The sequence below is a fragment of the Branchiostoma lanceolatum genome, chromosome 8 (assembly GCF_035083965.1).
Source record: "Branchiostoma lanceolatum isolate klBraLanc5 chromosome 8, klBraLanc5.hap2, whole genome shotgun sequence".
Lineage (NCBI taxonomy): Eukaryota > Metazoa > Chordata > Leptocardii > Amphioxiformes > Branchiostomatidae > Branchiostoma > Branchiostoma lanceolatum.
The window spans coordinates 14,673,298-14,700,243 of NC_089729.1; the positions used below are offsets into that span (position 1 = coordinate 14,673,298).

At 40.1% G+C, this 26,946-nt stretch overlaps 1 protein-coding gene and 1 non-coding gene across 2 annotated transcripts; one reads left to right on the plus strand and one right to left on the minus strand.

Moving 5' to 3' along the window:
* The first annotated feature begins 339 nt into the window (after positions 1-339).
* On the plus strand, positions 340-22,386 carry LOC136440632 (F-box/LRR-repeat protein 16-like). The gene is made up of 3 exons (XM_066436706.1): positions 340-1,588; positions 18,377-18,525; positions 20,709-22,386. Exons 1-3 carry the CDS (start codon positions 381-383, stop codon positions 20,855-20,857), a joined length of 1,506 nt encoding a protein of 501 aa, XP_066292803.1. The 5' UTR covers positions 340-380; the 3' UTR covers positions 20,858-22,386.
* On the minus strand, positions 5,928-6,000 carry Trnam-cau (transfer RNA methionine (anticodon CAU)). The gene has a single exon. It is a non-coding gene; the product is annotated as a tRNA-Met (tRNA).
* Positions 22,387-26,946: the final 4,560 nt, after the last annotated feature.

Below are 26,946 nucleotides of genomic sequence, written 5' to 3' on the forward strand. Positions count from 1 at the left end.
ACGGAAATACGCCAAAATTGAATATCATAAAGATTTTCACACCCACGCCCTCCCTTCAGCGCTTTATTCACCTGCCCAATTTACTAAGAAGCTAATAACGCCCATTCATCATATTCAGCTTTCTTATATATTGAACATCTACCAACGCGGTGCATGAATTTTTAATGATAACCGTTTTTGGAATAAAGGGTTGTGACGTGATGGTGCGAATGGGATACGTTCGGCCTGGGTAGTTGAATATTAATGCCGTTATAATATCGATCGGGTACGGCAGGAAGGGCGAATGAGAGCTCGTCCACTGCGCATTACCATGAATTACATGTGCCGTGCGCCGATTATTGATGTAGCTCGGGGGAAATGACAAAACTAATGAATCTTTCATGTGGCGCAGCGCAGTGCAAAGCGGCTTCTATCGCCTCAGCCGCGGCGAGAGAGATGGCCCGGGTTGGTGGACAGGGTACATCCCGTCTGAGAACGCCTGCTTACTCTGCTGCAGTAGTCTCTGTGCCTTACTAGGGCGATGGGCTATGGAGAAGACGACAGACAACAACCAACCGTCTCCAGTCAACGGCGTCGCTAATGGTGTGCCTCCGAAGGACATGAGAGACTCGAACGCGAACACGACGTCTACGTCGCGGCTACCACGTTCGAAAAGGATGCCTCTACTCAAGGATGGCTTACGGACAGCTAAGGAAGGAGGTACCACCGCCTCCTCTCCCGAGCAACGAGCCTTATTTGACGAGAAGATTTTGTGTCGGTTGTTCACGTATTTCTGGCCGTGCGAGAGATGCGTGCTCGCACAGGTGTGTTCCAAATGGAAGCAGGTTTTGTACCAACCCAAATTTTGGCGAGAAGTAACGCCCATCTTACACTGCCGTGAGCTGTACACCGAGGGAACGGACGGAGAGAAAAGGTTTGTGGACTTAGCCAGTTTCCAGCAACGCGGGTTCGAATCCGCTTGCTTGGTAGGTGTAGCCGATTTGGACATTTGCGAATTTATCGACAACTACCCTCCCTCAAAGAAGACCATTAAATACATCTCGCTCAAGAGATCCACAGTGACGGATGCGGGGTTAGAGGTCATGCTGGAGCAGATGACGTCATTGACGGGCCTTGAACTCTCGGGGTGTAACGACTTTTCAGAGGCGGGACTCTGGTCCAGTTTGAACGCTAGGATTGTCAAACTTTGCATCAGCGACTGCATCAACGTTGCAGACGACAGTTTGGCCGCCATTGCTCAGTTGCTTCCCAACTTGCGGGAGTTAAACCTGCAGGCGTATCACGTGACCGACACGGCCCTCTCCTACTTCACCACCAAGCAGAGCCACTCCATGCACACACTGCGCCTGCGCTCCTGCTGGGAGACGACCAATCACGGCATTGTGAACATCGTGCACTCGCTGCCGAACTTGACCCACCTCAGCCTATCAGGGTGCTCCAAGATCACGGACGACGCCGTCGAGCTCATTGCCGAGAACTTGAAGAAGTTGCGCTCCTTGGACCTGTCTTGGTGCCCCCGCATGACAGACGCCTCCCTTGAGTACATCGCCTGCGACTTACACCGTCTTGAGGAACTGGTTCTAGACAGGTAAGTGTGTAGCTTAGCACATGATTCTATGACGTCATGATTACTAATCAGCCTTGGACGCTGACTAGAGGAAATTGACGGTTATAATAAGGGTTTATTCTAATTTTTCATCATGATCATTCATTGAACAGTGGTGCAATGAAATGTATTAACAAATAAACAAACAAACAAACAAACAAGCAAGGAAATGACAAAAAATTAGAATGAATGAACCATAGGTGAACATTGGAAGACCAAGTTCGATATGTCCATAATATTGGCATCCCCTTCCTTGTAAATAAAAAAAAAAAAACAATATAAAAACTTCTTCGGGCTAAGAGGGTAGCTATAATAAAGTATAGATATAAAGACGTTATATTAACGGTGAATTAAATTAGAACTGCATGACAAAACAAGTGCTTTATGTGCCAATCTTGTTTATTGTACTATTTAACCTTTCATTGCATCTTATTCTTTGGTCATGTTGAAAAAAAACAAAAACATACTGTATGTTCCCAGGTATATTGCTACTATCTAAAAGTATATATTGCTTATCATCTGGCGTCTTGTAGACATGTATGCCACAGATGTCTTGTCAACAGGGCGTATTCAAATGAAATGTTCACGTGACCTATGTCTCAGTCACGTGGTCTCAAGTGAGGGTCGACGACTAGTGGCAGGTTGTTGACTTATAGGCTCGATTTATCCACTGTTTTCGGAGTCGACTCGGGGCTGTGGTAGGGGAGCTTTGGGCTGATCAAGTGGAGTTTTACTACCAGAAAACAGTACTTGACTGGCGTAGGGTTCTCCTTGCACAGTCCTGAGTCGATTCCAACAAGTCGACTCTAAAATGCTTGTGTAGCTGGTCAAAATGTTGTGCCCGTAGGAAAGGCACTATACACCTACATCCACACTCGACTCAGGTAAAAATGAGTACCTAGCTTCGGTTAGGGACGTCCTCTCAGCCCCCTGTTTGAGGAGTGTCACACCTCGAGTACGTTAAAAATTCCACCACACTTATCGAAAAGAGTAGGGGTCCATCCAGGTGTGAGTGGATCAAACCTTTTTCCTACTGTACACAACTGGTGTGCTACGACTAAAGATGGTTATGCGAAACAAAACAAAACAAAGATGTCCGGATGCTTGTATCTTCATTACTGTATAATCTTATTCATTCTCATCTTTTCCATGTCCTATCTAAGTTGATGTATCGAATAGAAACGATGTCTTACTCCAAACTGCTTTGACAGTTCTGAATAATGATTAATGATCTAGGACTCCATACAAGACCTTGTACAACATTCAAATCCATGATCCGTTAGTCCCTTAGGCGTAATTAGTTTTCAATCAGTTTTGTGATTTGATCCATCAGTCATGTGAAAAATGTGGAGTAATAACCAGAGGTGTGTCGTTTGTCGATCTAATCTGTTATGATGTCATGATGATGAATGGGTGGGATTAGATTAATTCCAAAGAATGGCTTTGCATTATCGTCTCTAAAACTTGGTGTAGGATTTCCGTTTTAGACGACTCCCTCCTGACAAGTGTCATAACTGTCATTTATCATAATCAATTTATGCGGAAAGCAAGAATCATTAGTAATCTCTATTTCAGTCGCTGGCAATATTTGCATATGAATTATACCGCATTGATATTTCTCGGCCAGAGATGACTGTTTGAATTCTTTTTTTTTTCTGTCATCAATATAGTCAACTGTACTAATTGTATTTCATATGTTGTCTACGTTTTTGCCTTATTGAATTTTGCTGTACGAATAAGGCATGGAATATTGAGTGCATTTGATATATTCTAAGTATTTTGACTTGACTATGAAGTAACTGATTTTTCATTTTATTATAATAATTCTTAAAAAAAACTGCTGCTGGCTATTCTAAATACTTCATCCCCCTTAAATCATTGAAGGGAATCTCATCATCGTGCCATATATTGTGCAATGTTTTCTAAGTAAATTACTTCAACTCGCACTGCTTCACCTAACAAGGTGGAATTGCTGGATTGGTATAATATACCTCTTACAATTCTTGGGATGGTGGAGTTAGTCCTTGACCAATCCGGGACATTGACCAATCAGAATCAGGACCATTCAGAGACCTATCAGAATCAGAGACCAATCAGAATCAGAGACTAATCAAAATCATGAAACAAATCATTACTCATTTCTGATTGGTCTCTTTCTAATATTTCAAAACGGGCGTTGCACTCCTCACCACGATGTTTCTAATTATTTCTAACGTTTTTGGTCCGTTTTTGTCTGTTATATTGCAATAGCAAGTGTTCGTCCATTAGATAACAATCTTCACAAACCCCAAAAGTACAGGTGGCAAATCACAAACATAACGCGCCACGATTCTTTGACAAACCCGATCACAAGCTTGAATTCTTTTGCAGCAAATTCTGAGAGGGGGTTGATGACCTCGTTGTCTCATCTTGTCAACGCTGCTGGAATCCGCATCTAAAGATAGAATCTATTTCCTGAAGCCCCCCTTGGCATAGGTCACGGGTTATTTTCAGCTTATTCTCCAAGCGATGCGCTAATATAATCTCCTTTTGGCTGGTAAGTTCCTGGTATAAGTGCCGGATGCAGTCATTGATTGATTATACTACGGTACGTTGTAATAAATCCGGATATACCGTGCTGCCAAACCAGTTCCCGGGGGTACATAGTTCTGTAAGCTAAATTTATAGTGATACTTTCTCTACTCACATTATTATTACATGCACAGTAGAAGAAGGTTCTTTTTGAGCTGCAAGCCGAGCGAGGTAATACTAGTAATAAATCTACATGTCATTGCATGGTAGGGCTTTATTACGTTGTTATTGCATTGCGCGGTATCTTTGGAGGGATCAGTAGTGAGGAATGACTTAGTTCACGGAATGTTAAATAGTTTTTTTTCATGTCTACTTTGGTGGAATAGGCCAGAAGTTGCCAAGGGGAAGAGAGAACATAACTGGTTAAAGATGAAACACTTGTATATTTTGGACGAGTACAGTCAGTGGAAATGTCATATACAGTTCCACTTTTATTTATGCCGTCTATAAGTGTATATACACTTTGTGCGCACAACAATGCATTGAATAATGATAGTTAAGAAAAAATGGCTATCCTTACGTATGCAGTAATTGATACGAGTATCAATCAGAGCATAGAAAAATAGTCATTTTCAAATATTTTCAAAGCCGAGTAAAAATAGGCAAATAAGTGGAACCCTTATATCTCAGGAATATCACAGCATCTTTGTAATACATTGAAATTTGCAGATTTGAAAAAAAAAAATTGATATGTACTTTGAAAAATTTACGTGTAAAGGTCCTTATTTCTTTTAAATGCGTTCCATTGACGTCTATGAAAATTGATTTTAATATGATGACGTAGTCGGTACATTCAAAGACATTTACGGACCCTTCTTTTGCAATAAGCGATGGTTGTTCATAGGCCTAAGGAATAAGAATGGTCTTTCATGAATGAAATGCGTAAAATATATCTTTTGCCCTACTCGAGGGTCCAGGTTTCCTATATTCCGCTCATGAAATTGAAAACTTCAAGAGATCGGTATCGGCCTTCGCACGGTCGATATCACGGGTCAACGACCCCCGAGTGACCAATCAAAATGGCCGTCTCATATTGAAGGTATATTGAAAAGAAAAATGGCCCCTGTGGTGAGATACACACATAATGCATATGGCATCACTACCTGCTGTCCATCACACCATAACAGTGCATATCATATAACGTATCATATAATGAATGTATAATCCAAAAAGATAATGATAACTCAATGCTGTGCTCATTCTGCTCTGCTTTCTAAACTATGATTTTGATTATAAAAGAATCATAATTGAAAATGTTATAGCCGACGACTGCCAGGAACGTAACCAACCTTGAGGTAAATTTGTAGCATAATTTTATTTTGCGAATACGAAGCGAACGTTGTCTTGCATACAGATATTGGCTCTCAGTTTCGTAGACTAATACATACAGCACATACAGCGTCGAGTCTAGTCCCTTTTTATTACAATTTTCCACGTGCCTTCACAGGTTAATTTCAATTTGTCAGCGGTTTTCATGGATTCGTTACGCACTATCGTACCGCACCAATAGATATGTGAATAATTCATGATATCTTTTTGAAAATCTTACTTTTGCCAGTAACTATATATGCTCGTCTTATGAATGTTGTGCATTGTGGTAAATTGTCTGTTGAAGATCATGCTAAACCCCTTTGTTTAATGTTTTTGATATTAACTAATTAATTAATTCGTTCACTCGCATAATCACTCACTGAAAAAATTCTCCGATTGATTCTGAAAGTAAAAAAAAAATACAAAGAAGAAAAAAAACTGCCCCGTGTGAGGATCGAACTCACGACCTTCAGATTATGAGACTGACGCGCTGCCTACTGCGCCAACGAGGCTGTTGAGAAGGGAGCAGCGCAAACAAGTTGTGTCTGTGACTACATGTCTAGGAATAGCCCTCTGCCCTTCAAGTGTCACAGATAAGAAATTTATTTTCTCTATCATTCTAATAAACTTTGAATATTTTCTGAAAACATCAATGAAACCGCGTAATTAGTTGTCTCTTGGTGGGACAAATAATAATCAACGGGTTGTGACGTCACAGGAAGGACTCCCAATTAGCACCAGACCATTAGCTTGTATGGCCAGGGGTTCTTTTTGTGACGTCACGAATCGTTGCTTATTTGTCCCAACAAATTAAATAGCGCACAGTAGACGATTGATATAAAGAATATATAGATGTTTAAAAAAGACTGATTTTTTTAAAGAGAATGATGAAGGAAATTTCGCTCAACTTGTACTTCCAGGTCTCCTTGTATCGTTTTTCTCCAGGTCTTCTTTGATTTGTCCCTGCGTCTCTAGTCATTTGGTGTCTAATGTAATGTAGCTCTCTATGGGACCGATCCTGACTATCATCACAATTAGCGTTTCAACCAATGAGAGAATGGCAATTGGTGGGTCGAATATTTGCAAATAGCCGTTAAACATTGAGAGAGTGACTGCACGTCTGTCAAATATCTGCATTTTGTGTTTTCATTTTGCAGTTCTGCGTATTGACAGGGCTATGGGATTGGTCTACTGCGTTGTTTGACATCCGGCAGACATGACCAATCCCAAGCCAGCATATGATAACCCAATCATTCACTTTCACATCACACCTTCCGAGATTAATCTAATTAGGTCAAAATTCTTCCGCCCGACTTCAGAGCACGATATTGACGCGCAGCCATCTAATAACTCTCATTACAGGGTTAATTACTCGAGATGCAAGGGGCGCATCACCTCTTTGATGTCGGCTTAGTGTGACACGTATGTCGGGTGAGCTTCCGCAGAACGAAATTTCAAAGTTCGTTATTATTCAAAACAGGTTTGGTGTCCTAGTTACTCAATCACCCATGTGCGTCACAAGTGGCAAAATCTGGCGAAACCACCGGACACACATTAAAGACGTTGCCATCCGTTTTACCGGAAATGGAGAGGCGCAATCACGCAGAGCTTTTAGATGCCGTCCTGGTTTTAATGAAGCGTTTTGATAAAGAAATTAACAGTCACACACACACACGAATTTCTCTTCCCATGCATTCTATCTGATGATCATTCTCCCTATTCGTGCGGATTTTAACGGGTTTGTAACCGTCGACAGCGCATTTTACAGGATCTTTTATAAGCTGACATTTGAAAATATACCAACGATATCCCTGAACAAATACAAACATTGGAGTGTTATATGTAACGCATATCCGTATGTGCAGACGGAAATAGCTGGAGAATCGCGATAGAAGCTGGAATACAAAACAAAATGGATAAATCCTTGACATTCTACCTAAAAGTGCACAGGGCCACAGCTTGAGAATTGTAATATCATATTCAATAGCTAAAATACAGAAATAAATGTTAAATCCTAAAGATTACACATAAAAGTATTGTACGACAATGTTTGGTGACCTAGATGGCAAACGATGGTGGATGATCACCGAGGCATCCGCCTCTTTCGACGCGCTAACAACCACCGGCATTTCAGCACCATAAACAGTTACAGCCCAACATAAATCTCAGTAGCGCCATTAGCGCAGCAATGGCGCGAAAGGCCAATACGTCCCCCAGGGCAAGAATAATTTTCTTAACAGATCTAGTTTCCTGGAAGAAATGCAATTCAATCGTGTCACTGAGCCCAAGAAAAGAAAACTACGGGAGCTAAGGAACCTCGCGATGAACAAAGTGGAGAGATTTAAAGAAAAACTGATTGTAGCAGCAGAACACAGTGGGCTACTTAGCCCAAGTGGTAAGATAAAATAAACAGACGAAAGTGTTTAAAACAATCTGTCTCAAACATGCAAATTAATCTATTTGCATGTTAGGGACAATTTGCTGAAACCTTTTTTTATTAGTTTCTTTTAGTCCTTTCGCTATATCATCCCAGAATGTAATACGATGGAACTTAAAATATATCACTGTAGGCGTGGTGCCAATTTTCCATCCCCGAAAGATGGCGTGTACAGTTTCCTAGGTTACAAGAGTTCAGATTCTCCAATACTTTCAGAGGAAACATCCCAAGGGTTTTATGTTAAAGTGTTCGTTGAACAAGACATGACAAGACAAGATGGGTTGTGCGCCCAAGCTTGTCGAAGTTGGTCCCAACCGTGATGCGGTTTTCTTCGGGACCCGACGCAAATGGATTTTACATTGTGAGGTAAATCATTCGGGATGATTTCCCTTCCAAGTTAATGTGTTTGAGTCTATGTAAACGTCGCCACACAACACTTAAAGCGTGCCATTCGCGGTTTAGTTCACATAGCGATACATACATATTCACATAATAACAGACTTCCAAATAACGTTGTATTGCGTTTTGGGACTTGATTGATTCTTTGAGGTTTACAATAACAATTTGGGGACAAGCTTAACCAAGTTCTGTATGTGGTCTATTTCGTCATGCGGTACTGCGAAGAAGGGAACGATTTTCGAGCAAATCGGCCATCTTCAATTCTTTGTTCAGCAATCGATGGATGCGTTTCAAATACGTGTGCATTTGTTTCATATTAGAGATGCAAAGGGACTAGGTGAGGTGAGAGATATAAGAGGAGATAAAGGTACAGGCAATAAAATGTGATTATCTGGCTTAAGATCTACCCTAGAATTTTGGCAATATGACTTTTTGGTACGGTTGATCTTTTACTACCAATGACAGTTGGCGTTGCAAAGATTTAACATGGGCTCCTCTGCTTTAAAGAATTGGCAGCAATGCACGATAGCCATTATAGCAGGATGCAAAGGGTGAATCGCGTATGTTTTGTGATGTGCGTTATCATAATATAAAATGCAAAGGTGGCGTGCAAAGATAAACAGCCTCCCTCCTCATCCACCTTTTGAGTTTTCGCAAAATGACATATCCCTATACAATGTAACTTACCATTGATACCTTCTTCCACTGGTAAAACGTTGAATAGACCCAGCTTTTTGTGATTCATGTGATACCAACGGTACTTAACCATTCCTTTGTCGTCCGCTCAAATATTCTGAATGGCGTAATTCAAAACCTTTTTATAATTCTTTCAGTGTCATAAAGGTATCAGTGTCGGCGCCATTTTACGAGGCGTAATGTCTGTGTGGTTCGAATTGCTACATGTCTCAGAATGTGCTAGACCTCCATTGCACGCGCGGGTCATGACATCAGCATTTTTGTCCAGCAGCTAACACTTGTTACCACCTGCGGGTCACGTAATGCCTGTGGTATGTCACGTATGCCACCAATCGCTGAGCTTTATCGTAAATGGATTGCTCCACAGATGAGCTTAAGTATGCAATCTTCACAGCAATGTCTGGAAGATAACAATCCTGCACTGGCGGCAAAATTGGCCGAAGTTTGCGCTGAGCATCTATGAATATTTTAACGGTACTGGAGACACACTGTCTAGTGACCCCGTATTAACAACGCTCACTTGCTATAGTTATTGGCCACTGGGGGATTGTAACTGTTATGTTGTACTTAAGGAATACACGTGTTAGCCGTATGGCTGCTCACTGAATGGTTAAAAAATTTAGTCATTTTGGTTCCTGTTATATCTACTCCTCTAGTTTTAAGCTTTTCACCAGCGTAAGAGAAACGATTTGTATGTTGTATTTTTCGAATATTGGAAGCAAGAATAGAAAAGTAATGTCCTTACCTCCAGGTCTATGTCGTTCTTATTATACTGGTTGCCAAATGCTTTGACGTGCCGGCGATTGAGAATTTTAAACGAAACAATAAAATGCAGTTTCAGTGCACATATGTTGACTTTGTTGTATCAAATGTGTGTGTTGATGTATTGCAATTCAGATTTGAAAGCAAAGCACTACTCAGTGTAACGCTACATTTCCTAATAGAATATGACAAACATTTTTGGACGGGTGACAAAAATGGCGCCGATGATGCCATCGTAACAGTAGCACATTGTTCTGCGCACGATTCAAGAAGCTCCATTGGATATACAAATCGTATGCCAATATAAGACCATTTGTCACTGCGTCTTTTCCTTCGGTAAGCATACACAAATTACAAGTCAGCAGACCAATTAGTCTGTTTCTCGGAGCGCTGCTAACAGTACTGTAGTCAAATGTCGCCATAGTGTCTGTCACACCATTGTGAGAATTCCACAGTAATAGAGCAATTATTTGCAGCATTAATGCCCAAGGGAAATCAGACAAAAACAGTTTACGGACCCATCCTGACTATTTTTTTCCCATTTCCCACGGCTTCTTTTTCATAGTGTTATATTCCATCATTATTTTTCACTGTCATATTCCCTTTGTTAGGCCTAAGAAAAAATGTTGTGTTTACGGTTACGGTACTAAAACTGTGGTGTTGGTAGGTAGGGATTCTTTCTTTTTTTTAAAAAAGCTTTCGGCCAAAGTGGTCTAACACATACAGTTTAACATTGCAAATTAGGAATGCATGAGGGTACTGGCATTTTCGATATCATATCGTATTTATACAGATATATACATTGCACAAGCACAGGTATGTCTATAAACTGAAGAAAGAAGCATAACTATATAATGACTACAAGTTCCTACTTAGACTGTTTAAAGCCTTAATCAGTTATCAGTGTGTACAATACAAGAAGTCTTCAAAAACATATGCAATACTTGTTGAAACTGTTAACATTCATCAACAAATCAATAGATAATTGCAATGAAGAAAGAATCCCAGCCATAAACGTATGTGTGCAGTGACGACATGGAATTTGATGCATTACTTTAAATGACAATTTCAAATCAACTCAGAGTTCTCCAGTTTAATGGCTGTATTGACACAAGCGTATATATACCCTGTCAATGTATTTCCATTGCCCCAGTCGTCCACAATCTTTTGTGGCTCATTTGCGAGAAAAAATGATCTAACCCCAATAGCCAATTGTTACGCGTAGCCAACAACAATTTGCAGATTGTAAAAATATTACTATCAAATCAATGTACGGAATATCTCCAATACATTCAAGACATAGATTAAATCAAAATTATCATGTTAAGTCCGACTTTATATCAATTTCACCCTTTCCATACAAGGGAAGCGGTATTTATCAGTAGTGCGTGTAGCTAATATCCCCCAAGGGAGCATGAAACATATGTAGGGCACAGTCATATTAACGCGACAAGGTTGTTTGCTAAACTATCCTTCCATTGATGCAAATTTGTCGCACAATAGGGGCTATCAACACATTCAATGAGATACATATATTCTCGGTTTATGCAATACAGCTTCTACAAAATGTAGTACGATGTAGAACGCTACATGTAAGTGTTGCTCGCATCGGCTAGTACGCTGAAATTCAATTTACAACGATAATGCAAGGTTGTAAAACAGGCATCTATTCCTTTGGGAAGTGGCGAATAAAAGATGATAGAATGATAAATTAGGATAGAAAGACGCCATGTTGTGGTCAAAGGTCAGCGAAAGCATCATAACGTACCGATTTGTCAACTATAAATCGGTACGCTATCTCGAATCTCGTATTTCATTTCTAATTTCAACAGTTTGAGCACAGAAAAAGACATAGAATTACAGTGCAGGCAAAACATTATACTATGTTTAACGCAATTTCTGCACGGTGCATTTGTATGATCGAATTACCACTGGCCTTAATCAAATTTACTATTGATGTTCTCATGCAAATCCATTATCAGATTCTCCGGAATCCAAACGTTAAATGGATCTCCTACCACCATTCCATTTCAGATTCCTTTCAGGTTTATCCCATTATGGATTTTTGTTGCTTCCGTTTTTCTTCGATCGCCCTTTCGTAATCTAGTAACAGAGTGGGAACATTTGCCCTTAGTTTGTCTTGCAAGGCCTGATTATTCGTTTTACCGATCCCCCCTCTCATAAGATAGCATAAGCACTTTCACACTTCCAAGTACGCATGAGCGGCGACGAAATTATGGGTATATGTCATTGGTCAAGGCCCCTGAGACGTAAACAAAACCCACTTGGACATGTTATGCAAATTGAGACAATGGTCATTAGACGAGAACTGTTTTCAAGCCAGGAGCCTTCACCTTTGACATATTAGCTCATGCGTACTAGGATGTGTGAAAGCCCTTGTTTCAGCAAGTTGCATTCACTTTTCAATTCCAAGCGTACTTCAAATTGTATAATCTGAATACCTTTGCTCTTCGAAGGGATACATATTCTATAAATGAAAATAATCCAAGCTTTAAAAAGACACAATATTTATATACTAGTAGTTAGCTGAGATTAAGAAGAACCAATGACTAATAAACTGGTAAACTTGACAACTTATAAGTATCTGATACCAGCTCAGAAAATAACTACAAATAGTCATGCATTGACGTATCAGAGTTATCAACCTAAGATTGATGTGTTGAAAAAATCGTATTTTCTTAGAACTATCGTAGAATAGAATTCGTTTTTACCAAGCACTGTATCATCCTCACTAGATAGCTTTAAACAAGGGTTGTAGTTAGATTGCAAAGGTTCTGTGTGACAAGTCGTTTAGTATAATGTAACCAGCTGCCATCGCGCCGCGTGCCGGCGAAGCTGGTGTGCTACGCCGAAGGGTGGTTATACCGGCTATATAGATACAGATACGGAAGAACAAGGCTATATTGATTTAGAAAAAAAAAAGATACTTCGCGACTTTAATGCATGCATTGCATCAAAAGATTTAAAGTCAGCCATTTTCAAAACATAGACGTACTAAAAATTGATCCAAATACTTTTCAATACCCAACAACATAGTTGTACCCAGATAGCATGTTGCATTTCTTCACATTCGATCGTAAACAAAGTTGTTAACGGTGGCAGTAATGACACACACTAAAAGGAAATAAATGATCTCATTAAAGCTATATCTCCACGGCACTATAGATATCTGCAGGCAAAATTATGAAGTACTAGTAGCTACCCCAAAAGATGACTTCATTCGAGCAAGGGGAGTAACACATTGTAAATAACCCATCTAATGGCACCAGCTAGCTCATTGACAATCCACGCACGTTCAAATATAGGTGGTGCCTTCATTTGCCTTCGGCATCGCCTGACCTTGATGGTCATAGGAGGATTACAAATCTGAAACTACTTTTACTGTCATTTTCTGCATAGCCTTATATAGTGCCTACTCATAATTTGGCTGTACATGTACATGTACATCATTTGGGTGAATGTTTGGCTTTAGGTTGGTATTAGAAATCGTAGCAGATAGAAACTAGCAAGGTATTTGAGGATTTCGAATATTTTACTAGGAACATCTGGTTTATGTGGTTTATGATGGGTTATGATTCAAGATGGGAAAATATGCGCTAGTAATGTCATAAAAATAATGGAATACAGCAATAGAATAGAAGGCGATGGGACTAAGGCATTGACAAAAAAGTATCGCATGATCCTGTATTCACAGCATAGCGGTAAACTTCAAAGAGGCATATCTATATTGGTTGATGTGGCTTACTGGTAGTTACATGTTGCTATGAACAAACATTAAAAATGACAAAGATACGACCATTAACCTCATAAAAATATTTGCCTACAGCAATAAACTAAAAGGCAATGGCGCAAAGACATTGAAATAATAGTTCCTCACGAACTTCCATGCAGTATAATCTACAACCCATAATATCTATGCCTACCATTTGGTTTTTATGCTTCTGTTGAGTATCAAACATTTTGCTAACGTTTATGACATTAATATGTAAGTTCTATAGATTACATGTTGCACTAAAGATGGAGGACACATTGGCATAGAAGAAACTAGAAATCCCGCCATTTTTGTCCGTATGACTGGAATGTCTATTTTGCTAGTATCTATGATATTAGATACATTTTAAGTTCCATAGATTACATGTTGCACTAAAGATGGGGGACATATTGGCATAGAAGAAGGCAGGGAACTAGAAATCTCGCCATTTTTGTCAATGAATATCCATTCTTCTAATCATAAGTATGACATAAATATATTCTTTAGGTTACATGTTGCACTAATGATGGAGGAAGGCCAGAAACTCGAAATCCCGCCATTTTTTGTAGATATGAATGGAATGTTCTTGAATAAACCATGACAGGAAGAGAGGCAGACGATGATTTAGTATAATTCTAGGCTCCATTAGGGACTCGTTCTCAGGGGACGACACAGGTCTTGTTCCCAGGGTGCAGTGTAAAATTTAATTTTCTCCCGGTTCATGGTCAAACAATGGGAGTCAGTGCCTAGTGCCTAGTTAATCAGGCGATACCTTTCTCATGACAAAGTGAGTCATGATAAAGTCACCCAATTATCCTTTAAACGTCAAGGACAACAACTCATAAGCGCCATAGCACTACGTATATCATACACGTAACATTAGATTCTATTTGCAATATTATACAATGGGATGCAAGAACTAGTAATGGCAGTACATGTATTCTTGCGGACCACCGTTTACATTATATAGCGCTGGAAGCAAAAACATTTATACCTTTTGGAGACCCATGGTCAAAAGCGTTGATGTCATTTTAAAGGAAGTCGTTATTTTTCACTGTGTTTGCTTTATATACCATCAAATCAGATTCTGATCTCAACTATCATAAATCATCAAATTGCCACATCATCTTGCACTGATTTATCATTATCTAACATTTTCAGATCGCCCCTCCCCACTGTCGTTTGAAATTGACTCGTCCTAATGTCATTTGAGTCGTGACAAATGACAGTGTAAAGGAACATGACCCGGTGTGTCACTGTGGAATAGATTGCAGTGTAAATAGTATAAGCCTCGGCGCCGGATGACGCCCCGTCCCTGGACGATTCCCGCCATCATTTTCTCCCATTAACGACGTTAGGGAATTGTGAGAAATTGGAATGCGCTCCACTTGTTGCGAACGAGCTTCCCAAACGCCCGCGAATTACTCATTTTAAAAATAATCTTTTATATTTCATTTCACAGTAAATTGAATCTGAAATACGGTAGAGGGTTATTAGCAATTGGCCAAGCGCCTGACCATGAATTTACAAAAAAACAACAGTCTCTGGAAAAGAAGGAGATGAACTAAAAAGAAAATGGTATCTTTTTCTCAATAACAAATATTTCAGTTCTTTTCTTCAGCTAAAGCAAAAAACAACCACACACACACAGAATTCTGGGGCATTTTGAATTGAAAATGACCGTCATTATAGTTTTTATTGAGTTATTTTATAGACAATACTAACAACTGTGCAGCTTATTGCTGCCGATTCCGCACTTATTCTGAGATCTGTAAGCTTTCTATTATTGAATTCCGAACAGTGTTACCAATCTAATCGTCTAAAAGTGCAAAATTCAATACCCTGTCCATGATGATTATATATTCATGTTGCATATACAGCACTAATACAATAGGTTTTACACGTGCGAAATACGTATGGGGACAAGCAGTATCATATTGATAGGATAACAATATTCCTTTAAAGCTTAATCTTGAAATGTCACTTTTGAGTCGACGGTTGTTGTCAGCCACCTAACGTTACATCTGTTTACGGCTCTGTCAACTTAACTGATCAACCTTAATACATTGTAAACGTCTGCCACACACGAAACACTCAAGTACGAGCCCTTGCATCGTGATTCTGTGATAACATTCGACCTAAATTTCACTGTCTGGTAATATAACACGCATCGTTTTTTTCTATTATTGCATGTTCTAAACCTGCTAGGGTCTTTACACCTCTTAGTTTTATCAGGATGTTTTGTGTGGATTTATCGCAAAGATCATTTCCATCATGATCTAGATATTTTCTCATGATGTTTGTTTTTGTTTCCATAGTTTCATAGCTATAGTCTGCGTTAGGTCAAGTAATACCATGCTAGTATTGAACCAACATTGCTATACTTGAGTACAAATTGTGAGACCATCATAGCTTTATTCTGAACGAGACAGCCAACAGGAAGTTCCACTGTAGTACCGTAACAAGCCGCTAGGGGGCCCAGAATCTAATAAATTTCAGGTCTCATCAAGATCTACCCACCTACCAAATATCAAGATAATCCATCCAGGCCTTCTTCAGTTATTCTGCTTCTTTACATACACACACACACACATACAAACACTACCCTCTGCATAACCTTCTCGGCGAAGGTAATGACCATAGGAGCATGTCCTTGTACACCTAAGAGACCTTAGATCAAGAGAAAACCCTCGATTTCGTACAAATCACAACCTGCACTTAGAAGCACACAGCGAGCCCACCTCTTATTTATTAACCTCTAACGGGGTCACAAGAGAGAGCACTTAACTACCAGCCATGCTCGTAGAGATTTGCATGCATCCAAAGTGCTCGATCGAAAGTTTCGACCGGTGCGTTACAGAGTATAATCAGGCTAAATTTAGACCCAGGATGTAATGTGGGCACTGACAGATCTGATTTAGCGTGTGGGGGTAGAGCTGGAGTTGAGTAAATCGTATCAGTCGAGGCCATGGCACGCTGACTGTGTGTTGTATATTTTGTTATGCCGAGACAAGAAACTGTCCACATCACTTTGAGTTCTTATGGATAAGAAAAATATGAACACAAGGATAACTCTTCAGGGGATTTGATTTCGCGGTGGGGAGAAAATGGAGTGTTCGCGGTGGTTTTAATGTCGTGGTCGAAACAAGGAGGTTTTTGGACAGAATACAAAACATAAACTTTTTTTTTTTTTGTGTTCGTGAAGAGCTCACCTCGAAACCCGCGAATATGAAACCACTGCGATCATTTCTTCTTTCACATTATGTGTCAGATTTGTATGTATGCAGTTTGCAGACACACAGAAACAGAGTGAAAGAGAAATACTAGTAGATACATAACGATAGAAACAGCGGGCTGGAGAAAAATACGCACAAAAGTTGGAGACGCACCAGATTCGTAGATCTTTCAAGATCAAGAATCCGACTTTGAAGTAGAAAAGCAAACAAAGCTGTTTAAATGACCCATAATGGGACTAGATTTCTTTCCCAAGCCGTTACTATTCACGAAGAAGGACGATTAGAAACTCCCGACGTCGCCATATCGATTTTCTTACAGTGACTGGTCTCTTGGGATACATCGCAATATTACACCGCCCTACTTTTCCCAGACCTTGATGATCAATTGCTGACGAATAGTATTGATATACACATTGTGTATGCTCCTGTGGGCTTCTTTACACAAATTGATTAAGAAATATTGATGTACGACACAAGAAGTATTGGAGCCCAGTAAAAAAATGGCGATCGGAACTAGCCATATTGAGCTCGATATTTGCAAACTCTGATTCGATTAGATCAGCAAAAATCACCATAAAAGTCCTAAAATTATAGTAAAAACCTCTGAAAGGTTAATATTGACTAGCAACAGTACTAGTAAATCAGTATAATGTTTAAATATTGTTTCCCTCAGCCTTTGTTAGGGTATGCATGTGCTGACAACACCGGTAACAAAATGCTTATCTCTCGTATGCCGATGGCCTCTCAACCGTAATGCGCGCCTCATATCTCAAGCCGACCGTACAGATCAATATTCCATTTCTTTCGCAACTCAACAGTCAATTTACGCTCCTAAAGCGCTCTTTTGGCCAACGCCTGTCAATTTGAATGATGTTCGCGAAAGCATGAGAATTGGTTTTGCCCCAGAAAAACGTCACCCAACTGTCGCGACCTAAATACAATCGAGCGATGTCTGTGGCCAGTTGGATAAAAGGGTCATTCATCGAAAATTCTCCTACTCAGAGCCTCACCGCACTCTATACAATATACTTTGGGCCTTGCTAAACCGGGCTGAGGTTTCCACTTTTATGGGCGTGGCCTCTAACCAGCTGTCAACCAATCAGAGAATCAGTTTTACCTAAAGAAAACATGAAGGCGATTCTCTGATTGGCTGACAGCTGGTTAGTGTCCATGTTTCCAAAAGTGTAAACCTCAGCCCGGTTTAGCAGAGCTTCTCCAGGGTATATTGTGTAGGCTCTGCGTAGGAGAATGTCTTCGACAAGTTTCAACGTACGATGTTCAACAGGAAGTTTTGTGAACTGACCGCAGCTCAATAATTTGCCTATTCTATTTCTTCATATCTATTCCATGCTAATCGATCTGTTGCATCAACATTCAAACATTCTTATACTAAATATATTCGTACATCATATATTTGGTGCAGGCAATACTGATCTACTTTTGAAATGCGGACTGCAAATGTGCTTTCAAAGTTTAAGTTATTATCCCAAAATAAGCAAAGGACACACTCCACTAGATATCCATGCTTGTGACACTTCGACCTTCGTCAAGTCGAATGACCCACTGTCCATGTGTTTTTTGTTCAGGTGCGTACGTATCACGGACACCGGGCTGGGTTTTCTATCTACCATGACGTCACTGACGGCTCTGTACCTCCGCTGGTGCTGTCAAGTGCAGGACTTCGGCTTGCAGCACATCTACAGCATGAAGAAGCTCAGGGTCCTCTCATTGGCAGGTCAGCTAATTAATTTATCACGTTAATATTACTTATATATTATAAATTATTAGGAGAGAGGTCAAAGCAGCTGTTGCATGGCTATTCTTTTACAGCCATAAAAAAACAAGAACAGTTTGTCTGCGTAACAATCGGCCTTTGTACAAGCCTAATGTCGGTGTGTCAGCAAAACTTTAAAAGCCAGCCCAACCCGGCATCTACTTAATTTAGTAGGAATTTAAGAGGCCGAAGTTGCAGTATCAAAAACACGAAGGACATTAAAACAACTACACAAACAAGATGCTTGGAGAACGTGATCATGTCTTGAGCGTGCTTGAACGTAAGCGACAGTATTGATCGATGAGCTTATCATGAGGCTGACACCTTCAGTTAAAACATACCCGTTGGGGCGTTTTGGTTCGAAGATTTCTGTAATTTGATCACATATTATGCTTAGATCCCAATTGCGTCGGTACACATAGGGGGTAGGCCAGGCCAGGCCCCGAAGCCCAAGATTTGTCCTGGTGGACTGCCGGGTACCGGCGGAGTACCTCCCGGTATTCGCACGGTTACCTCACGACGTATTTTTGTTACCGGGTCCCGCGTTGATTTTAAATCCGAGTTAAAATGATTAGGGGTCCCGACCGGGCCCAAAGATAGTCTAGTAGCCGCAGGTTGTTTCACGGGACCACGCAGGGGCCACGGCTGAAAGTGCCAAAAAACAGTCAACTACCCGGCGGGGCCCCTTATTTCCATTGAGAACTAAGCATTAGTTGTTATAGATACAGGCCACACATCAAATAACACCAACCTTTTCTGTGACTGGATTAAGAACTGCATGTGTGGGTGGGTTATTGTGGGTGGTCGGTGATATCAAACACGTGAAGAAAGCACAAAACAAACGAGGTATATGCACATTGTCAGTGCGAATGTCAGTGTTACTATAGTGACGTCCAGATACATTGAAAACAAACATTAAAACCAAAGCCACGGTAAGCCGTAAAATGTACAAACAGTACGACCATAAGAAATTAGTTGTCGTTGTTCTTTGATCGATTTTCGCACAAGGCAGCAGTAATTTTGAAAAGATAACACAAGCAGAGAAAAGGTCACGGTACATTGCTGTGGAAGGATAACATGGCAAAATCATTTAACAGTGAGAGAGAACAGCTATGATCCAATTTGATTCTATTTCGCAGAGTAGTAGCTGAATGTCCTTGGTGCTGATACTAGGGATGTTTTGCACAGAACATTTATCACTAGAAAACATGTTTATTACATGTAGAAAACAATAAACCTGACAAGATTTTAAGCATAGTTGTAACACTATATTTTTTTTAAGGACATCAAACGAGGATTTTTTGTGTCTTTCCATCCGTTATAATCAAGATTAATGCTATCCATCCTCACGAGTACAACGATATTTACTATTAAAAAAAATGGCCACCCCTCTGTTACTTTGAAAATGGTATGAGCTTAAATGTGTTGAGACCTCTTCGACCTCTACAAGACAGAGATGGCCTATCTTTCTTGAGTCCCATTAGACACAGCACTTTCCACCGCAGATGTCAAAAGTATATTTCATGTTTTGAAATGCATACTTTATAGTGCAATAAAGAACCCTTTGACGCGAATATCATTTTATAGCTGGTCGCTGGTGCCAGTATTTTTGCTTTGATAGCTTTGCAGCGCAGAGTTCAATAAGACAGGTCGTTCGGTGATTTTTCAAGGGCACTATAGCTGCATAAAACCGTATGAAAACATGCGTTATAATAACACCAACGCATGCATTCCTTACATATTACAATCTTTGCAATTGAAACTCTCACAATTCACTGCAAAAATAGAGATAACCCTTATCAAACCAAACTTTTGTAGACAAAGAACAGAATTAGGCCTGCTATGGCTATATATCTTTTTATCGTGGATTTCTCATCAAAGTTTTTAAGTGCGAAACATGTGTCATACATAACATGATGAAAACGTGGGCGTACCGCGTGATACGCATCCTTTTATGATATAATATGAAATGATTATAGCATTGGCGGTTTTTTTATTAAGAGCACAAAATCAAACACATCCTGTCAGGCGAAAGTCATGCTCCAAGAAACCACCTAGCTTCAAACCTTAGTTTGTTAATTCAAGATAATCATGTCAATATTACCAATTTTATCATATTTTTACTCGCCCCCCTCCCCATTTAGGCTGCCCTCTACTGACGCCTGCGGGATTATCCGGATTGGTGCAGCTGAAAAATCTAGAGGAGCTGGAACTGACAAATTGCCCGGGAACAACCCCGGAGCTGTTCCAGTACTACGCACAGCACCTGCCTCGCTGCATGGTCATCGAGTGAAATGCATCATGGGAACCAGCCGGCCAAATCCGTCCGCCATATTGGAAATGGCATGACGAGGACCCGTGCTCACCATCATCATCATCATTGCTTCCGTTACCCAGAATCGCTTGCATTTTGAAATCTGCAAGACCTGAAGGAATCAGAGCGTAATGAAACATGATGGTAGTTTGGTAGTTATGACGTAGGTATTGTAGAAAGTCTGATTGGATAAAGTGCAATGACTTCACGATTTGAACAAGATGCATCACTCTCACCGCAAGCGATTATGGGTAAAATGGTTATAAAAACCTGTGCTGTACGAGTGTAAAGCGTCATGCATACGCTGACTCCGTACAAGAATTACGAGAAAAATATGAGTTGCTTGTTGGTGAATGATTTTAAGACCACGACGAAGAACAATTCGTCAAAAATGATGTTCTTAATGTGTTGAACAAGAGACTGGTAATATTTTCTGTTTACATTTGATTGAACTAAAGTGATAACAAAGAATTGGGTATAATTCACAACGTGCTTGTTGTATCCATTGCCTTTGTGCATGAATGAACAGTTATATGGCGTCAACTCAATCTGGGATTATCATCTATGACGCTTTCGCATTCCGCAGCGTATTTTTTGCGTGTCTTGCGGATTTTGGCGATATTGAATATCAGTATGAAGAAACGTTACCGTCAGTGCTAAAAATTGATTTATGATGTACATTCAATGTTCCATAACTGCATTTTTGTCACTGCCAGAAGAATTTCAATGTGCAATTCAGACAAATACCAAAGGTTGACTGAACATTAAGTTCCTTTCTTCTTCAGCGAGGTGTAAAAGACGGCATGGTGTATGGACATGATTGCCACTAACGTTAACATTTTTCGGGAATCGGCCCGAAAGATCCTTTTTTTCTGCATTGAGCATTTGTCTAAGGGTACACTATGACCGATTTAGTTCGAACCTCCACCAATACACAAAGTCATTATAGCATTTCTATTTCTTCTAGTCTTTATTTTATCAGCTTTTACAATATTATTTGTAGCGTTAACTTGAACAAAATATAAGTCACTGTTCAACCGTAAGAGACGATGGAATACAGTGTACATATGACATTTTGTTATCACTCAAGTATTTGATATTTTATTGAGTGTATTTCATTGTTTGTCTCAGTATTGCCTAAGGAGAAAATTGAACGGTGGAAATGTTGCTTTTAACAGAAGTGCAATATTTGACATTTTTGGCATGTAAAAATGCCTGGAATACGCCAGCCCGGTTGCCCACATTCTGTGGGTTGATTTTTGATAACTTTGAAGTTAAGACGCCACTTTAATATGTTTGAAGTTATGGCCTGTCTCCGCTGAAGAAGTCAATAAAGAATACTAGTTAAGTACAGTATAGTACAGTGAAGTACATTGCTGGCACCTATTCAATGTTTAAATCAAAGTGTACAATGTTTGTTTTGAACAGCGTAAGAGAAGAATCTTAAGTTTGTACATATTGAAATAATGAAGCCACAGTAAAGTTTTGTTGCGATGATTCGCATTTCATCTTGTGTTTTTCTATGTTCCAGAATTATGTGGGTGTTGAATTTATTGCTATTGAAATAGAAGATCTAAGAGAAGTCCTTGTAGAAAGGTTTAATGGCCCGATGCTGTTGTACCTCAGGATAGATGATCTGGTTATAAAAAAGACATTAACCAATATTTCAGAGCAAACCTCCGGTCCACTGTAGTGCTCTATTCATATCCTACTTTAAAAACGCTTAAATATTGACTCCATCTTTTGAAAAACGTGTTAACGCGAACTAATATTTTGCTTGTTTTTCAATCAAAACGTCTTTTCAACAGGGTAATAAAAATAAATCATTTTTTGCAGCCTATACAGCAATCGTTTGATAGAAAAGAAAATTAGCACGGCGTTTGGAGACGTTTGATCACGCGCGCTTTATAAAGTGCATGGTTCCAAAGATAATTACAACGTGGGCGTTGAAAGATAGGTTTGCTGTTGGAAAGCTAGGATGAACGTAGGAAGAAAATGAATATTCCTTACAAAGGGAAGACGCTCAACAAAGCGGGATACACAGCAGGCAAGTCTGTGCCAAAATGATTAGAAGGTATGTGTCGAGTCTTTTGAATAAAAGATGAAACGCTCTTGGCGTTCATCTTCCCAATATAGTTGCTTTCAACACTTGAAAGAATACATAAGAGGGACGATTCTCTTGGCAATCAATTACCGGCAATATTTTGCCTTGGACCACCTGTGTCATTTTCGCCCGACAATGCCCATTTTCAGCTGGTTGGGAATGGAGATTGAAGAAGAGTATTATCCAAGCAGAGGTTTCGGTCGAGAAGGGTAGGAGTGTCCAGAATATTTTACGTCGGTCTCCCTTAAAAAATCCCGGACACTCCTACCCTACTCGACCGAAACCTCTGCTTTGAGAATAGAAGGAGAGGGATAGGCTTCACCTTCCAGTACCGTGCCCTAGACACAGTGGATAACAACCCACTGCCATCAGAAAGGCTATGGGACCTTTATCTTTTTAATAGGCTATTTTGTGGGCTTCTTTATTGTGACACATGACTCCTAAATACCTGAAAATACAATATTCCGACTTTGCTGATCTCTCTATATGCAATACATAGGAAAAAGTATAGATCGTCAAAAAAGTGTATGGTTTGATATAGGCATTCTTTCATTTTAAAGATTTTATTGAATTGATGAGAACTGACACAATGGCTATTCTAAATCTATGAAGATACATCTGAGCTGCAATGGTTTCATAAAAGGGCGCTAATAAACTAATTACAGCTCGATCGATTCTTCTAGAAATTGTGAAGAAAAACACAATTGAGAACGACAGCATGTTAATACATTTTACATATTGAATATAATCATAATTAGGATGATTATAATCCTACGTTTTTAATGGCTTTGCAACTATGGTATCCGAAACTATCCATAACGAGTTATCTTTATCATATCTTAATTCAGTTATTGTAGACATTCAAGGCCCCGTACGGTTTTATCAGTGACGTAATATCCGCTAATTACCTTGGATTATCTTGACCATCTAAAGAGGGTTTATTCCTACTATAATCGCTCAAACGTCATTTCCGCCCAATGTTTACCGTGAACGTTACTTCCATTTATGTTTTGTGACTATTTTGAATAAACTGACTCTAGTAACTCTCGATTTCCAAGCAGAGGTTGGTGGAGAAGATTTTATTTTTGTATCATATACTACGTTTTCTGTCGGCACTCTCCACCAGACAGAGACCGAGGCATAGCACAGAAAGGTCACAATCTTCTTCACTAACCTCTGCTTGGAGAGAAATGATATATAACGTGTGTAATATTTTGCAGGGAATGTATCGAAACAAGAAGAGCCATTCGCCTCATCCATGTAGATGATAAACTATCTGGGACAAACAAAATCGTTATCTCGACACCATGACCTTGCTTAACCTTGGGCGATGCAAAATAATGACTCTGTCAGCTCATGATAATAGTTGTGTGTTTCCTGTTCATAACCGGGAAACTGCAACCTCTATTACCGATCGAAGCCTAGCGTTGGCGGTGTTCCAGTATGTACATTATACGGTGACAGGAGCACATATTGAAAGCTGATTATAATTCATTTGTGCGAGAGACAACTAAGCGGAAATCTGGCACCAAGCCGATTGTAACGCCGCCATTTTGTTTTTTCCGCCTTGCTGACAGGCGACCGTACATGGTGACAATCTTGTGCGGAATGTCGTCTGATTCTGACGTAAAGAAGTATAGGCCATTTATTTCTCATGAGTTGTCAATGAATCGTACAAAATCAAGCCTTTTATCTGTGACCCGGGGCCTTTGTATGCAGAAGAATCTCTCAGGTCGTTTAGATTTGCTTTGCAAGCTTAAAGGCTGGCAATTAACGATTGGTTCCATCGATTTACTGTCAGCAACGGTTACAAAATACCCGAATAAACTATTCAGAGTCAAGGGGAAGTTCATTCATGGTGGAGTTGGTAGGCTAGGCTCCAAATAGAGTCACAGTTCTCTTTTTGAAGCTTGTGTTTGCATGTTAACTACTTTAACAACACTCTTTTGATGTCATTATCCCAAAATAATTATAGGAACAGAATAGGGTCATACTATAATTAAAACGGTTGAGTTTTTACTGGTAACTTCTTATTGGATCTTAGTCATTTGATTACAGCCATCTTCGTCTTCGAAGGACTACTAAGACTTAGGACTATAGTTTGCCTGTTCCAGTTAGACTTGTTAACACGTACCCAGAACCATTGACTTTATTCCGAGGGACTAAAGTTGGCCAACTGACCTCCATACTGGTGGGAGGAGACACTGAAGTGATGCATAATGTGGCTCAGCTGCCACCGGGTAGAAGCAGTACTAAGCGACGGCCCAAAGTCGCGAGAGTTCTTAGGCGGAGGGGAATAACCTTTGTCTCATCTGTTCAAGCCAGAGAAGCTCTGGAGGGTATGAAGGATGTTTGTATCATCCGAGAGTCATCCTCACCCTGGGGAGTGCCCATGGTGCTAGTGAAGAAACCAGACAACAGTAGCAAACACGCACAAGGAGGAACTGACGATGGCCTTCAAGAAGATCAAGGAACACTCGACTACATCACACAAAGGACAGAAAGACGTGTGCGACAGGAAGTGTAACGGAGAGGGTTTCTCGGAAGGAGATAGAGTATGGCTGTCAGTACCTGTTGCACTCAGAGGAGTTAGTAAGGAACTGTACTCTAGGTGGCAGGGCCCATACAGGGTTGTGAAGAAAACCTCACATGTCACATACAGAAGAATCCAGCATAAGGCATCCAACAGAAGACGAGTGGTCGTGCACTTCAACAGGCTAAAACCATGTACACCACAGGTGGAAGACGGAGGACTGAACGTGTATGTATTTTAAAGCAACTTTTGCAGCGTCCTAGCGATGGAATATTACGGCAATAGCTAAGCTAGCAAAACTACTCTAAAACGAATGCTGTATGGGGAAGTACTACTATGTGCACAGTGCCATGCCCTAGGATGTACTCGGTTGACGGAGAAAGATTAGCCTGGAGTCCAGCCTTCTTAGGTTTAGTACGCTACCCAAGCTCGCTCCTCGCCAAGAAGCGTGGGTAGCGGACTAAAGCTTAGAAGGCTGGGCTCCAGGCTAGAGAAAGATAGGGAAGTACGATTCAGTGAGCAAACTAAGGTGACTTGTACGTCTACATGTATTCATCTTAAAGTATGTATAACACATCAGGGGTTCGTTTATTTGTCGAATTCAGAAAGCTAAATTATATACTTGTTGCCAAAGCTGATATTGTTTTAGATATTTGATCTTAGGAAGTCACACATCCTCACATTTGAAACTAAAAACGATCGTAACATACATAGCAAATGAAATGTAGCGTATCTGTAAATGATTGCCGTCAGTAAACGTGTATTATGCACGTATTACTTATCACATATCTAGTTGCATCTAAGCATACACAAGTAGTTGATGACTAGTCTGAAATCTTGATTGCAAAGGTCGACACGCCATGGTCTGCTGTAAATCTAGCAACATACAAACATGGACAATTGAGATGCGACCTAAGGTGTGCTGGCCAACTTGCTCTGCTGAAAGTCAGATACCCGCTTCTTTTTAGTTGAAATAAGAAGGGAATCTTCATCAAACATTTTGAAAATGTCTTCGGAGATTTTATTCCAATTCTTGGCCCGAGGAACTCGACCCACGCATCTCTGATCAGAGTTCAACATTCAACATCACTCACCTACTAGTTTTCAAATAGAAGTCGACTAAAAAAATATTAACCAGAATAATTTGAAGTTTGGTGGATATTGCTAAAACATTTCATACTACATAATAATGCCCCGAAATTTGAGATGTGGACCTTATTTCTGGGTGAGGCCGAGGACTCATTGATCACCCCTCGTACAAAACATACGAGGTCTTGTTTTCATTGGTATGTTTACCATGTGTCACAGAGTATTCAAGGCAGAACGGTTCAAACAGGTGACCTCAAACAGTCACTCCCCCTGAGTCAATGCTAAAACAAAAGACTGTGCGTTTACCAAGCGTCACAGCGTATTCAGGGCAAGGTTCAAACA

Coding starts and splice junctions, on each gene's coding strand:
- LOC136440632 (XM_066436706.1), top strand. CDS start 381: ATGTGGCGCAGCGCAGTGCAAAGCGGCTTCTATCGCCTCAGCCGCGGC. Junction 1,589..18,376: donor GAGGAACTGGTTCTAGACAG/GTAAGTGTGTAG, acceptor TTTTTTGTTCAG/GTGCGTACGTATCACGGACA. Junction 18,526..20,708: donor CAGGGTCCTCTCATTGGCAG/GTCAGCTAATTA, acceptor CTCCCCATTTAG/GCTGCCCTCTACTGACGCCT.